The sequence below is a fragment of the Ochotona princeps genome, chromosome 13, assembly GCF_030435755.1.
Source record: "Ochotona princeps isolate mOchPri1 chromosome 13, mOchPri1.hap1, whole genome shotgun sequence".
In the NCBI taxonomy this organism is placed as follows: domain Eukaryota; kingdom Metazoa; phylum Chordata; class Mammalia; order Lagomorpha; family Ochotonidae; genus Ochotona; species Ochotona princeps.
Genome location: NC_080844.1, coordinates 65,756,433 through 65,770,518, shown reverse-complemented (window position 1 = coordinate 65,770,518; position 14,086 = coordinate 65,756,433). Strand labels below are relative to the sequence as shown.

Here is a 14,086-nt window from a genome sequence, read left to right as displayed (position 1 = left end):
CCTAGCTGGGACAGAAAACGGGGCAAGGCAAACAAGAATGAGACTATACAGACTGAACCACACAGCCTGTTTTGGCAGGCGGCATGGCAGCTTTCTTCTAAACAGCCAAACCCCTGTGGCCTTGGACAAGTGAACAGTTAATCCCTTGCAGAGCCACACCACCCAACAAACAGGACTGTCACAGCACCTGACACAACACCAGGGAGCTATGCTGCCTGCAGGAAAGCCAGTCCTGAGGTCCCGGGCAGGGACACGGCATTCCTGGAGAGCTACAATATCAGGGCAGGAGGGGAGGGCGTGGAAAGAGGGCACTTTGTGACTAGCGCAGCAGCTGAGACACTGCTGGGGACACCCACAGGGGCTTGCCCGAGCCCCACTTTGAAACCCGGCTTCCCACTACTGCACACTCCGGGGGCAGCAGCGCTCAGGTACTGGTCCTTGCCACCCCCACTGGATCAGGACACAGCCCAGCCTCAGCTACAGTGGTCCACAGATGGGAGAGCTCGCAGTCTCTCTGGGCCTCTCACAAAAACAAACACTTGAAAATGTTAAGTTACAACATGGGAGTAGGACTTGCGGTGACAGAAAGGTTAGTATTAGGTGAGCGCCAACATCTTGACTGTGCCGATGTTGGACTGTGCAATCTGTGACTTCAAGCTGCTAACGGCACACAGGATCCGTGTCACTGGATGGCTTCTATACAACTTCAGGAGAAACCAAGAGGCAAGGAGAGGCAGAACTTCCCCCGTCTTAGCTACCTCCGTCCTCAGAGGTAATGAGCCAACAGGGGAAACCGCCACACTCAGCCAGTCCCACTCAGATGTCTGCTATTCTAGGCAAACATTGGTAAAATTTTCATAAGGTTTCCGAAGTGAAACCAGGTTTCTAGAAATGTAATACTCCCTAGTTCAACTTTTCCACAACTCCAGAGTGAATGAAAATGTTCACATTTCTATCTACTTATGATCAAATCCAATTCTTCTTCCCCAAAGTGGCAGCTCACTTGCTCCTCTACATGACACAAGAGATTTCTCTCCAACTCCCACATTTCCAGTTGTATCTGGGTATTACACGACTCCTAGCAAACATCGCTGCTCAGAGTCACTCAGACCACGCACAGGCCACACTCCCCATGTGCAGGGCACCAGCATCCCACAGAGAACTTCTAAAAAAGTTCCACCATGACTAACAAAAGCCAAGAGGAAGCCACCTGACACTAGGCCTCCCAACCGAGTTTTATGAAATCAAAGTATGATCTGAAACCCAGCACAAAATGTCCTGCTGACATGCTCTGCACGAACCCTCATGTGCCTTAAGTGGGCAGGTACAGCTCCACTGTGCAGATAAGAAAGCCAAGGCAAACAAGCCAGACCTCCAGGAGGACGAGGGTCAGCTGGGACTTGAACAGTATATGTTGCTGACACCGCATCCCACTGGCCATGTGGCAAGCACACCTGGACCCGATGACAGAGCCCAAGGCAGGTGAGGAACCTCACCTCGAAGGCGCTCTCCACACCATCTCCCTGGGACCTCGCCTCAACACCTGGGCACCCCTCAAGTTCTTTCTCCCAGCACTACAGGTCCAACTCTCCGAGGTGCTCCACGCTCTTCTGAGTGCTGGCAGACGCAGCTCCCTGAGGCCTCGCTGGGGGTCTTCACAGGTGAGCTGCCACCTCTCACAGGGGCAGCAGTGACCTCACGGGCTTGGGACCTGTGAGTTCCCCCTCTGCTGCTTTTCTCTCCCAACCACCATCTGGGCCCCTGCAGCTGACCCAGGTCCCACATCCCCCGGCCCAGGTTCCATGCCCAGTTACACCTGCTGCCAGGGGCCATTAGCACAGAGAGGTGGACATATGGCCCACACGTGGGCCTCCAGAACGGGCTATGCTGTCTTACCCCAGAACCGGCACTGGGTACATGAGAACCTCGAGCCGAAGACAGTCTCTGGCTGGCTGGAAGGTGCTGAAATGGTCACGTGTCGCTCTCCCAGGGTGACAGCTGCAGGACCAGCACACCCAGTCCAAGGTAGGAAGGAGGTGGGTGTCACCAGGAGCCCAGTGACATCACAGGAACCCGTACTTCCTGCACCTCCTGCCAGCCCTCAGGAGCCCTGTTCAGCTGTTTACTGCTTTCAGAAAATAAATAAATAACTGAAGGGTCTCATTTACAAACAATGCTCCCAGCAGATTCCAAGGACTGGGGAACAAGGAGGTGTGACTCATGTTTCCAAATGAGATGGAGTTTTACCATTCTCATTCCCCTCCTAACCCCGGTGAAGACCGGCCCATGCACTCCAGCCTCTGCAGGAAACACTGCCCAGTGTTAGCCTCTCAGAAATCTGCTGGCCTTGGGCAGGGCCCAACTTTCCAGGGATGGAAACAACCAACTGCACGAGCCTCCATAACCCTGCTCTGGTCCACTCCTGGGCCACAGAACACCCTCCTCCCTGATCATCCTGCTCCCCCAACACAGGGTTCCAGGAGCCTCCCCCAAAGTGAGAGCGCCTTCTGGTGCTCACAGAGGCTACACCGTCCCAGCCCCCGCTCAGGCTTCCAATTGGGGAAGGCCATGGCCGCCTCTACCTAAGTCACACACTTCTGTCCCAGGACTTCAAGGCAAGCCCAGCCTGCACCCTCCTCTCCTTTCAAAACTGCAACACACAAGATAGCAGCAAGAAGTGTGATGGTCAAGTTACCCCTGGCAAAGCCTGAGGAAGGTGTGTGACTCGCGCAGCAGGGCACAGCCACCGTCTGTTCCGGTCTGTGGGCACCTGCCTGTGGCCCTTCCCTTGTGTCTTCTCTAAACGGCCAGGGCACACTGCACAGGGCTCACCTCCACCTTCCTGGGGGGAGGCTGCACCGGGTGCCCAGGTGCCGCTGAGCACAGACGGGAGTGGCAGCCGCCAGAGCATGGTAGGGATGTGAGCCGGCAAATCCAGGGCGACGTGTGCAGTTCCTGTGTGCGCTGCCTCCTTCCCACCTCAGCAGTGAGCCAGACGACAGTCCCAAGTGCTGAGGACACAGGAGGGCAAAGCTGGGGCTCCCTGCAGCTGCTCACTGCCTCCTTGCCTGTTCTGGAGTGCAGCTCCCCACTGGCCTGCCTCCACAACCCCAGGACACCCCAGCAGGGACAACGCTGTCACCACCCCCAGGCCACTGAGTTGGAATCTCCACCCTAAACTTCCCTGGTCACCTCTGTCCCACAGGGTGCCTGCCTGGGGAACTCCAAGAATACCTCTGCCTCCGTTTCCCCATCCGCCCAGCACAAGGAAGCTGAGGCACAGCGGCCCAGGACAGAATGTGGGCTGCCTGTCATCAGCGGCCCTGCATGCGCTGACACCTGGCAGGGAGCAGGGAGCCCAGAACCCCAAGGCCCCCCACGGCCGGGGAAGCCCCAGGAGAACAACAGGAAGGAAGATGGCAGGATTCCCCTGGAGCAGGCAGAGCCTCGGGCCAAGAGCTGCCGCCCAGACCGTCCCCAGGAGGGCCACAGCGGGGCTGCGGGGAGGCCGACCGTGGCCGGGTGACAGAAAAGGGAGGAAGCGATCCCGGTCCTGGGCCAGCGGGGCGCCCAGGTGGGTCACGGCGGGGATGCAGGGGGCCCGCAGGCCCAGGCGGACGGTCAGCCCCAAGGGAAGCCCTGCTCCCTGGAATGCGACCTCTGCTGAAATGTAAACTCCGGGTCGGCTCCCCCGCCCCCTCGGGAAATGACAAAGAGAGCCGAGCGGGACCTGCTCCCCGTCCTCCGAACCGGCCTTGCGCCCCCGGGGGCCGCAACAGCCCGGCGCGAGGGTCCCGGGACGGCAGCGGGAAGGCAGAGTCCTGGGGGCTGCCCGCCACGCCACAGGGCCGTCCAGCCCCGGCGCCGGCCACAAAGTCCGCCCTCCATCCCCGAAGAAGCCCGAAGCCAGAGGAACAATGACCTCCGGGGCTCCGCGCGCCGGCCCGGCCAACTCGGGGCTCGGGCCGCGGGGGCAGCCGGGGAGGCGGCGGCTGCAGGGCACCCCGGGAGCGGCCCCCGCGCGCCCCCGGAGCAGTGCCGCGCCGGGACACCTCTCAGCGCCCCGCATCCCGCGCGCCGGGGGCGGCAACAGGCTGGCGCGCGGGCCGCGGAAGTTGGGGCGAGAGGCGGGCGGGCCGGGCGCGCTGCTCACCCACGCCGTACTTCTCCTCCCTCTTGGTGGGCACCCAGCGCGTCATGGCGCCGCCGCGAGAGCCACCGCCGGGAGAGCCGCCGCCGCCGCTCCAGGTCGGGCAGGAAACTCCGCGCCTAGGCCGCCATTTTCCATTCCTTTCGAGCCGCGACAGGATGGGGAGGAAAAAGTTTGCGGCGGAGGCGGTGTCATGTGGGACGGGGCGGGCGGGGCGTCGCGGGCCGGATGGGAAAGGCCGGGAGCGCCGGCGAGAGGCGGGACGCAGACGGGGCGCGCCGGCGTTGAGGCGGGGGGCGCCTGGGGCTGCAGCGGGCCCGGCTCGCGCCCCGGCCCGGGGGCCTGCGCACGGCAAACGGGCAATGGCCGGGAGGCGCCGTCCCGAGCACGCGGCTCCTTCACTCCTTCCACGGCCCGTAGCCCTCCCGCGTGGGGCAGAGGCGGCCGGGGCTTGGGGGCGCCCACACAGGAGACCCTCTTGGTGCTTAGGCGAGGGTCCCCCGGGGCCGTGGGAGGAGGAAGCAGAGCAAGAAGGTCTCAAAGGTGACCTCGGACTCCTGGGGAAAATGGGCGGAGGGACCTAGGAAGGCGCGGAGGCAGAAGCTGGCCATGAGACCGTAGCGCGCGTGTACACATACACACATACACCCCACCCCCAGGTCTGAGGAAGTGGGCGAGGGTCTGGCACGTGAGGAAGCTCGCACAGGTGTACACAGACAGCCTTCCAGAGGTTGGTCTCCCCCGCCCTTTGCATGCTCGAGAATTCCACATTCCTGGGTTCGCCTTGGCACCTGGAGGTGTTGGCTTCAGCTTTCTGCCCACACCTATTGGCTTTTACTGTCACTTCAGAGAAGAGAAAACCGAGAGGAACCTCAGAGTGAAGGGTCCCCGGTAAAGGGCACATAGTTACCCCGGCTCCTCCCGTTCACACCCCAAGAAGAAGCCACAGCTGCCCTCGGCCTGGGAGCATTTCAGGATTATAGGAACCAATTCTGAAGGGCAGGGAATGCCTAGGAACCCCCTGTGCTCAGGGCCCCCCCGGGCCTGGAAACGACCACGTCATCCCCAAAAACAGGGACCAGAGGTGCGCTTTGAACTGCCAGGGAGCTTTGGTTCTTGCTGGGGTTTGGGAACCTGCTGTGTGAAGAGAACGGCAGGGTACCAGTAAGTGATAGGCCATTGCTTACTGGTACAGAACTGAAAACCCACAGAGAAGCTGCCAGGCCGAGTCCCACGTGACCTGCGCCCAAGCCGTCTGTGGGCTTCACCACCCATGAGCACTCCGGCTGGGTAGCCCTTGCTTAGTGACTGACCCCTTGAAAGAGGCAGGGATGCTGTAAGGTGAAGGGCAGGGTGGCCTTCTGTCTCTGGGTCAGAAGGTGGTATTCCCCAAGGAAGCTAATACAGATAGGTACGAGCCAGTGAGGGGACCTGGAGGAGGTCCAGCATGTGCAAAGGGCCAAAGGACCGATCCCCAGGGAGTAGCAGGAGAGGAACATGCCTGTGACACTGGCCTTCCCGCACGTGGCACATCTCAGTTCTGTTTGTGAGGGAGGTGCACAGCCCATACCAGCTGTGGGTCCCCTCTCCACCTTGGAGCTCTGATGTCCCTCCCCAGTTATCACAGCCATCCTGTCCCCACACAAGAACCCCAGTCGACGCAGCTGGCCCCAGGTATACACAGGTGTCAGCTGTATATTCAAACAGCTGTGCATGTATAAATGGGGCATAAGAGATAAAAATTGCTTGTGAACTACAGCTGAGTATTATTACCCCAATGATACAGTGCAACAGCTGTCTACAAGGCCTTTGCTTTGTATTCCATATCACCAGCGCTCCAGAGGTGAAGTGGCCTGTATGGACACCATGTGTTTCTACTTAAGGCACTTGAGTCATCTACCTATGTTGGGTTTCTCAGGGCATCATGGGCCCAATCCCAAGATTGGGAATTACACAAGAGACACGTGTAATTACAACTCAAGGATTACAGGGGAATGTGCTGCATCTTCTTGTCTGATATCCTTGTGGTTCATGTTTCCTGGAGCATTTGCTGCTGGTCCAAGTGACCCTTGCTTGCACAAGTGTGGTGCAGGAGTTGCTTGCTTTCACAAGACTGCCATAAATAGAATTGTTATTCAGAATGCTGAAGCTCCAGGTAAACCACAGGCCGGATAAATAGATGGACAGATATTTAACTCTGAAAATCAGAGCAGGAGAGTGCCTCCATTTGCTGGTTCTCTCCCCCAGATGGCTGCAGCAGCCAGGACTGGGCCAAGTCAAAGCCAGGAGCTTCTTCTGGGTCTCCCATGTGGTTGTGAAGGGCTCAACCAGTTGGGCCATCCTCCACCCCTTCCTCAGATGCATTAGCAGGGAGCTGGCTGGGGAGTGGAGCAGCAAGGACACGAACTGGCATCCATGGGGGATGCCGGCATTGCAGGGATGACGTGACCTGTCACACCACAACACGCGTCCCCTGGACAAGTGTTCAACACGGTAGTTTTGGTCCAGTTACCACTGTGTGGCCCCGGGTTCAGCTGAGAAGTTGTTTATGTGGGCACGGTCTGGGAGGCTCCGAGAAGATTCTGTGTCCCTGCAGCGGGACTCCTGCAGTGCTCCTGCAGTGATGTCATTTTGAAGCCCTGAATTGAGTCCAGCCTCCTGGCTTGTCACCCCCTTGATAGCCTGAGCACAGGACTGGCTCCACCTCCAATTCCTGAAGCCCTGGGAGCTGTGGCCAATTGATCTAAATGACCATGGCTGGGCCACAGGTCTCAGCCAGACCTGCTAAGCCTCTTTTAGGATTGGGTGTATATCACTCATGGTTGTACCCTCCAAGGACCTTCGGGCTCCTAGTAGCCCTGCCCTTGGCCTCAAGAGTCCTCCCAAGATGGGCAGAGTCTTGCACTGCCACTTTCAATCTTAAATTTGTGATTTCTTATGTAATTTGGCAAAACATTTCTCATTTGCAATGCAAACTCCAAACATACACTTGGCAAAGCCTTACACAGTGGGGACACATACAAGGCAGCAATGAATAGTGGGGGAAGGGGCCGGGAGACGATGCCTGGATGGGGGCAGATTTCACACATGTCCAAATGGCTGGCAGATGAAGGGCAGGAGCAGGAAGGTGGCTGTGCAGGGAAACACCTGCTCACTGTCCCTGACCCTGCATGTGCTCTGGGTGTCATAGCAGACCAGCAGGCATGGGCCACCCTAGTGACAGAGCTCAAGAGTGCATGATCCCAACTTTAGGCCCAGATTCCTGTTTGCAGGAAATGAGGCAGCTTGAGAAACGAGTTAAATGACTCCAAAACAAGTACAGACTGAGCCAGAGGTGGGACATGGTGTCAGACACTGGCTGGTCTCTGACTGGAGAAGGAGGGAGGGAGGCGGAACTCTAGGAAATGTAATGTTGTAGTGCACCTGCTCAGGTTGTTTTCAAGGATCCAATTCTACAAGATATTAAGGACAACTCTGGACTGGTGTTAGGTAATACTTAAACATCAGTATTTGCTTTGTTAGATATGATAATGGTATTGCTGTGGGAAAATGTCCTCATGTTTTACAGCTGCACACTGGGGTATGTGAAAGTGGGCTGTGGCTATGTTTGTCACTTAGGTGAAAATTGCAGAGCAAAAGACGCAGGGTGACTCAGGATCGTTCAGGTGCTGTGCCTGTGGTTCATCCTTGTGTCTATAAGAGGAAGTTTTCTTTTCTTTCTTTTTTTTTTTCTGTAAGTCTAAAATAAAGTGAGGAGAAGAGAGGCCAGTTTGAACAGCAGTCTCCTGGACTGGCCTGGGCTCTGCCGCCACACTCTAAGGTGCACTGCTCAGCATTCACCATGAAAATTACCAGAGCCGACTCCAGGGTTAAACGTCATCCCACTCTGTCAAGCAAATACCCTGTGAAGTAGAGGATGCTTCTTGATGTGCCCACGGGCCTTGTGGGCAACTGTGTTGTCAAATTCCAGTGCAGACCAGGCAGTCCTTGCTGAACTGTGCACAAAGAGCAGTAAGCCCTGGCACTGGGGCCAGGTTGCCCTCAAAAAGGGAGCATCCTGCAGCATGAGGGGCCCAGAGCCAGGGTGCAGGGCCTTGACCCAGGGGAGCTGATGCTCTCAGACTGCCCACCTCTAGGCCTCCGGGACCTTAGAGCACTGGGCAGTGTTCATACAATCACATGACCATGGCCTTGATGGCTGATAGACACTGGGAACACTCTTTGGCATCCATTCTCATTTATTAAATGGGCTGATGTCTGCAGAGGTAGTGGAACTTAGCCTGAAGGAGCCCTGCAGATTTTCAAGCAGTGACATCAGGCAGTGCAGCGCTCTTGTCCATGGAAGGAAGGCCAATGCAGTGTGCCCTACGTCTGCCTACCTGGTTTCCTAGAAGCAGTGTCTGGGCTGTAGGACAGGAGAACACTCAACCAAGCCCAGGTCCCAGAGAGGAAGACAGACATCAGAGCTCAGAGAAGCCAAGGTTGGTAGGATTTACAGGGCGAGGAATCCAAGAGGAAGGAGCTTCCCACACAGAACACCCAAGATCTGCAGAGACACCCTCCATTTCTGGCTGAATCTGGTCCGTGCATGTGTGGAGAGAAGCCCTACAAAGCTGACAACAGAGAGGCCCCAGAGAAATCCTTGGAGCTCACCTCAGAGATGGTGTTGCCTCCAGCCAGAGTGAATAAGCCTCATAGTATGCAAAGTGCCAGCCAAGCCTTTCTAAAGGACCTTGCTTTCCTAAAAAGACTGAAGCAGAAACCAAAGGCTTCTGTGTTGATAAAACCTAACAGCAACCTCAAGCCCAGATAAGTGAACCACATGCTTGAACCAAGTCCAAGGCTTGGTTAAAGAACCCAGGGATATCTGGCATCCGACAACGTAAACTCTACAATGTCCAGCACCCAATCAAAAATCACCAGGCATGCAAATCACAGGTAACATGGCCCATAACCACAAGAAAAACCAATCATTGGAAACATACAGAAACAATGGAATTAGCAAAAGACCTTAAAGCTCTGCTATAAATATGCTCCACGTGTATCCACAAACAGGAAGCCATGGACATAATGAGTAGCAACGTGGGAGCCCTGCACATCCTACTGCATGCCCATAGAGGATCTGTCCTTGTAGTGGTATTGGTGGACGGTCGTCTCAGTGGGCCCTGGCACTAGCTGGAAAACTTGGGCACTTTTTCAGCTTCTCCTTGGAAAGCTCGGACATTACCTTAGGATGTGTGAGGGACATGGCCAGCACCCTAGAGGTAGCTGCCGGGTTTGTCCCTTCCTCCCTGTGTAACACCAACCCAACTTTCCTTTCAGGACCCCACTGATGGGAGCTGAATTCTGTGTTCCCCAGATTTCCTTGTGGAAGTCCTCCCCCATCCCAGAACCTGAGAATGTGATTGTGTTTGGAGATCAGGCCTGTCCAGAAGTGACTCAGGTATAAAATGAGATCAGTGGGATGGGCCCCAGTGCAATCCAGCTGGCATCCTGACTTAAACAAGCGTACGTGCGTACCTCCAGGGAGTCACCAGGGATGGGCTAGCCAAGGAGAGAGGCCTCAGGTAACACAACCCCACCCATACCTTATTCCCCAGAAGCGTGAAACAATATATTTCTAAAGTTTAAGACACCCAGTGTGGGCCTGGCACAATGGCTCAATGGCTAAATCCTTGCCTTGCAAGCACCAGGATCCCATATGGGCAATGGTTCATGTCTCAGCTGCTCCACTCCCCATCCAGCTCCCTGCTTATGGTCTGGGAAAGCAGTAGAAGATGGGACCCTGAGTAGAGCTTTGGGACCCTGCACCTGCATGGGAGACCTGGAAGAGGCTTCTGATTCCTGGTTTGGATTGGCCACTCAGAGTGTGAGCCAGGAGGTTGACAGGCTTTCTCTCTGTCTCTCCTCTCTATAAATCTGCCTCTCCAATAAAAATATAAACAAATATTTTTAAAAAGATGCCCAGTGTATGATAGGTTAACAGAGCAGGTCTAGCAAACTCATACAAGCACTCTTCAATCCCAGAGCATGCAGTTCAGGGAATGGCCCCTCCCCACTGCCTCGTAAGGGTTGCCCATGGCCCAGGCTCATCAAATGCCAAGGTTCTGGTCCTAACATGTGTTCCAAGGACCCATCCATGGCCCACATTCAGAGTTGCTGCTGGACCTGAAGGAACAGGTCTCCTGAGCCTGGATGTGTTCATCATACAAGCCACCAATAGCTTCTGTTCTTAGGAAGTCTGAATTGGGTTTGCACACTAACAGTAGAGACAGTTGTGACTATGCAAGGTCTCTGAGCTTATGTCAAACACAAATCAGCCAGGCTTCAGGTTCAACCATCGCTTGATCCAGTGGCTTAACTTGTCACCCTTAGGGTCCTCACCTTGAGAGAAAGCCCCTGGCACACAGGGGCTCAGCACATGTGACCGTGTGGCTGGCATTTGTAGCTGCTGCAGCCGCCTGCACAGGAGCAGTGGAGGCTTCTCACAATTGTTTTTCCATCCCATGCAGTCACTCTGGAGGCTGAGGGCAGGATGTGCACTGCCACTCAGGTACCTGCCTCCTGGGCTCCGTCTGTAGCTTGTAATGGTGCAAATTGCCTTGCTGCTGGGCAAGGTGGAGACTCTGCTTTCTCTGAGAGGTTTGACCTCAGTTCCCTGTGTGTTCAGGAAACTCGCCCAGGCTAGGTCACTCTGTGACTTCCTGGCTGGAAGGGGTTGTGGACATCTTAGCCTCAGAGCCTGGTGTGTGGAACAGAGAGTGAGGTGAGTCCCCATCTTGTCCCAGCCTCTGCTGGCCGAGCACCTGCTCAGAGGGCTCTGAGAGCAAGGCAGCAGCAGGGCAGGGGCGCCTCAGAGGGCCCTCCGGCTCTTTCTTCTTTACTTGCCTTTGGATTGCATCTGTGGTATTCTCTTTTTCTTCCTTTGAAAGACAAAGAGAGAAAAACATCACTCCCGAAATGCCTACAACAGCCAAGGCTGAGTCTGGCTGAAGCTAGAAACTCAAAATTCAATCCAGGTCTCCCCCTTGGGTGGCAGGGACCCAGGCACCTGAGCCAACTCCTGTTGCCTCCCAAGGTGTGCAAGAGCACAAAACTGCATCCAAGGTAGAGCCAGGACCAAACCCCACAGCTCTGACCCAGGCATGCTGTATGGGATGCAGGCATGATAAGTGGTGTCTTAACCCAAGTAAGCATCCACCCCCTCAGCGGACATTTGATGAATGAATGGATGGGATGATCTGAATTAGCCAGCCCCTCTTTCTGGGTGCTGTAGGAGATTTGTATGGCATGGACTGAAAGCTGGAGCAGAAGTGATACCAGCTCATAGCCTCTGCCTCAGAGAGCAGCCCTTCTGGCTCACACACAGCTGCCACGGAGTGACAGTGGAGAACAGGTGCAACCCCAGTTCACCTTTGTTTTGAAGCTGCACCAGCCGCATGAGTATGTTGTTGAGCTTGGAGCTGTGGCCTTTGAGAGGGATTTAGGATTAAATGGGGTCATGAGCTGGCGCCAGTGGCTGTGTCAGGGTTTGGGGAAGCAGAACTAAGAAGGTGTACATGCTATCTCCCCTATGGTACCACTGCTAGCGCTGCCTCGTAGGCTTCCCAGCCTCCTGACCCATGAGCTGAGGAAGCTTCCATGCTTTCTAAATGGACTGCGTTCGTGTATTCTACTACAACAATACGAATCAGACTAAACCAGGTCGAAATGGGCAGTGGGAAACCTTGCACTGTATGAGAGGGTGTGCACGTGTCTTTCCTACAGATGCCTGCTGCCTCACCTGCCTCGAAGGACGGGCACACCTGGAGGGAGCAGGCCATGGGAACAGGTTCCCTGCCACACCTGCAACCAGGTGGAGCTGCCTGGAGTCCATCTCACCTCAGGTACAGCCAGCAAGCGGCAGGCTCGTAAATACATGGGTGAGAAAGTCCATTCTGCTGCGCTGGACAGGGCAAGACCAGAGAGAGGGCCCTGGCCCAAGCGTGGATGCGAAGAACATACCCCAGGCAGCTGCAACACCAGCTGGGCAGGCGGGCAGTGCACTGGGCGTGGTTAGAGGAGACCCTGAAGTGACAGTGTCCCGAGGTGCACGTCTCCTGGTGTGGTCCCCACCTGGCTGGCCGCAGGTTGGGCGCCAGGCTTCCCTGTGTCGTTAACCTCCTCCTGGGCTCATGTCTGGGAATTCTTTGTGTACCTACCCTGTGGACAGAGACGGCCTGCAGTGTCTTCCAGGGCTGACCTCTGACACATGGATTTTTGATGTTATTATAAAGTGACCATTTCAAGCCATTATAGCTGTGTAATAATCACCATAAGGATAAACTCCTATTCTGATAAATATTGCTGTATAAGAGGGCTTCATTTTTTTGAGTTTTTTTTTTTTTTTCCTTAACAGGAAAGCAGAGTTTTCAGGAGCAGGTGCTCTTGGGTGTATTTTAGGCATTCTTGATTTTCTCCTTTTCCTTTGGGGAGTAAAAATAGTAATGGAGAGAAGTTCTGTAGGAATATCACTGCCTGAGTGGGATCTCCTGAGGCAGAAGCCTACAGCTCCAGGCTCTGCGCTGCTGCAGGTGGGGGTGAGGGAGTGAGCTGAGCAGGGCAGGGCACTGCAGGGAGGGGGCTGCAGCCCACCAAGCCAGCCTGGCTTGCCCCTGGCCCTGCAATAGTGGCTGAACTAAGGCTGGGCACTTGCTCTCATGACGTGGGATCCCCATGGTGACAAGGACAGCCAAGGACCCCTGCCTCCCTGGCTCATTCCCTTCAGGAGGCTTTGCACGCAAGGGGCTGAGGATACCTACAGTTCCAGGGCACAGGAGGGAACCTGAGCTCCGGCCCAGGGAGCTTTACCTGCCAGGAGCCGTACCCTGCTGCCCAGGGGACACTTGCCCTGGCCAAATAGGATCCCCAGGTGTTGCATTCCCACTCAGACTGAGGCCAATGGTAGATGGGTAGAGCCCTAGGGCACCCAATTGAATGAAGCTGGTCTTTGGTGATGACACCAAAAACCTTGCCTTCCTCCTCCTCCTTTACCTGAGTGACACCCTGAATCCTGGAAGGAAGAGACTAAGGGGCTTGTTTGCAGAGCCAGGGGACAGAGGGAGGGCCTCCAGTGGGGAGAGGAGCCCCAGTCTGCACATGGTTCTGCTGCAGGGTTTGCTAAGCACATCGTGGCCACAGGACGTGAGCTGGGCAGAGACGGGAAGGTTGGGGGACACAGTTCCATGTCCTGGACATCTCCTCACGGCTGGTAGTGTTTGGGGTATGACAGGGCAAGGCTTCTGCTCTGAGGGGCTTGTCTGTATACTGGGCAGGACATAGAGAGGCTGATCAGGGTTAAGTATAGGGGGAATGCAGCCATGGCTACAGGAGGAGTATTCTTTGTGTGTGGGTGTGTGTGCATGCTTGGTATATTACACATGTACATGGGTGATGTGTGTGCATATATGTGTTTGTGCGTGCGGATGGTACGGTTATACGTGAGGGTAGTGTGGTAAGCTCTGTGTGTGTGTCCACACTTCACTCAGGGGCATCCAGGAAAGCTTTGGGGAGGCTTTAATTTGACCCCCATGTGAACTGAAGGCGACAGAATATCTAGAAAGTACAAAGGTCCTGGTGCAGGAGTGAGCCTGGCAGGTCCTGGGGTCCTGAGCGTGCCAGGAGGGTAGGAGGGAGTGAGCGTGGCAAGTCCTGGGGTCCTGAGCGTGCCAGGAGGGACGGGAGAGGTGGTCAGAGCTGTAGGCGGGGGTGGGAGTGAGCCTGGCAGGTCCTGGGGTCCTGAGCATGCCAGAAGGGGTGGGAGGGAGTGAGCCTGGCAGGTCTTGGGATCCTGAGTGTGCCAGGAGGGTGGGAGGGAGTGAGCGTGGCAAGTCCTGGGGTCCTGAGTGTGCCAGGAGGGGTGGGAGGGAGTGAGCGTGGCAAGTCCTGGGGTCCTGA

At 55.9% G+C, this 14,086-nt stretch overlaps 1 protein-coding gene across 2 annotated transcripts in view; it reads right to left on the bottom strand.

The window, feature by feature from the left end:
* DOCK1 (dedicator of cytokinesis 1) overlaps positions 1-4,346 on the bottom strand; it is a 402,417-nt gene extending 398,071 nt beyond the window's left edge. For both annotated transcript variants that reach the window (XM_058671051.1, XM_058671052.1), the window contains exon 1: positions 4,154-4,346. In XM_058671051.1, the coding sequence (XP_058527034.1) occupies positions 4,154-4,199 (46 nt within the window). In that variant the 5' untranslated portion in view covers positions 4,200-4,346. The remainder of the gene's footprint in view (positions 1-4,153) is intronic.
* Positions 4,347-14,086: the final 9,740 nt, after the last annotated feature.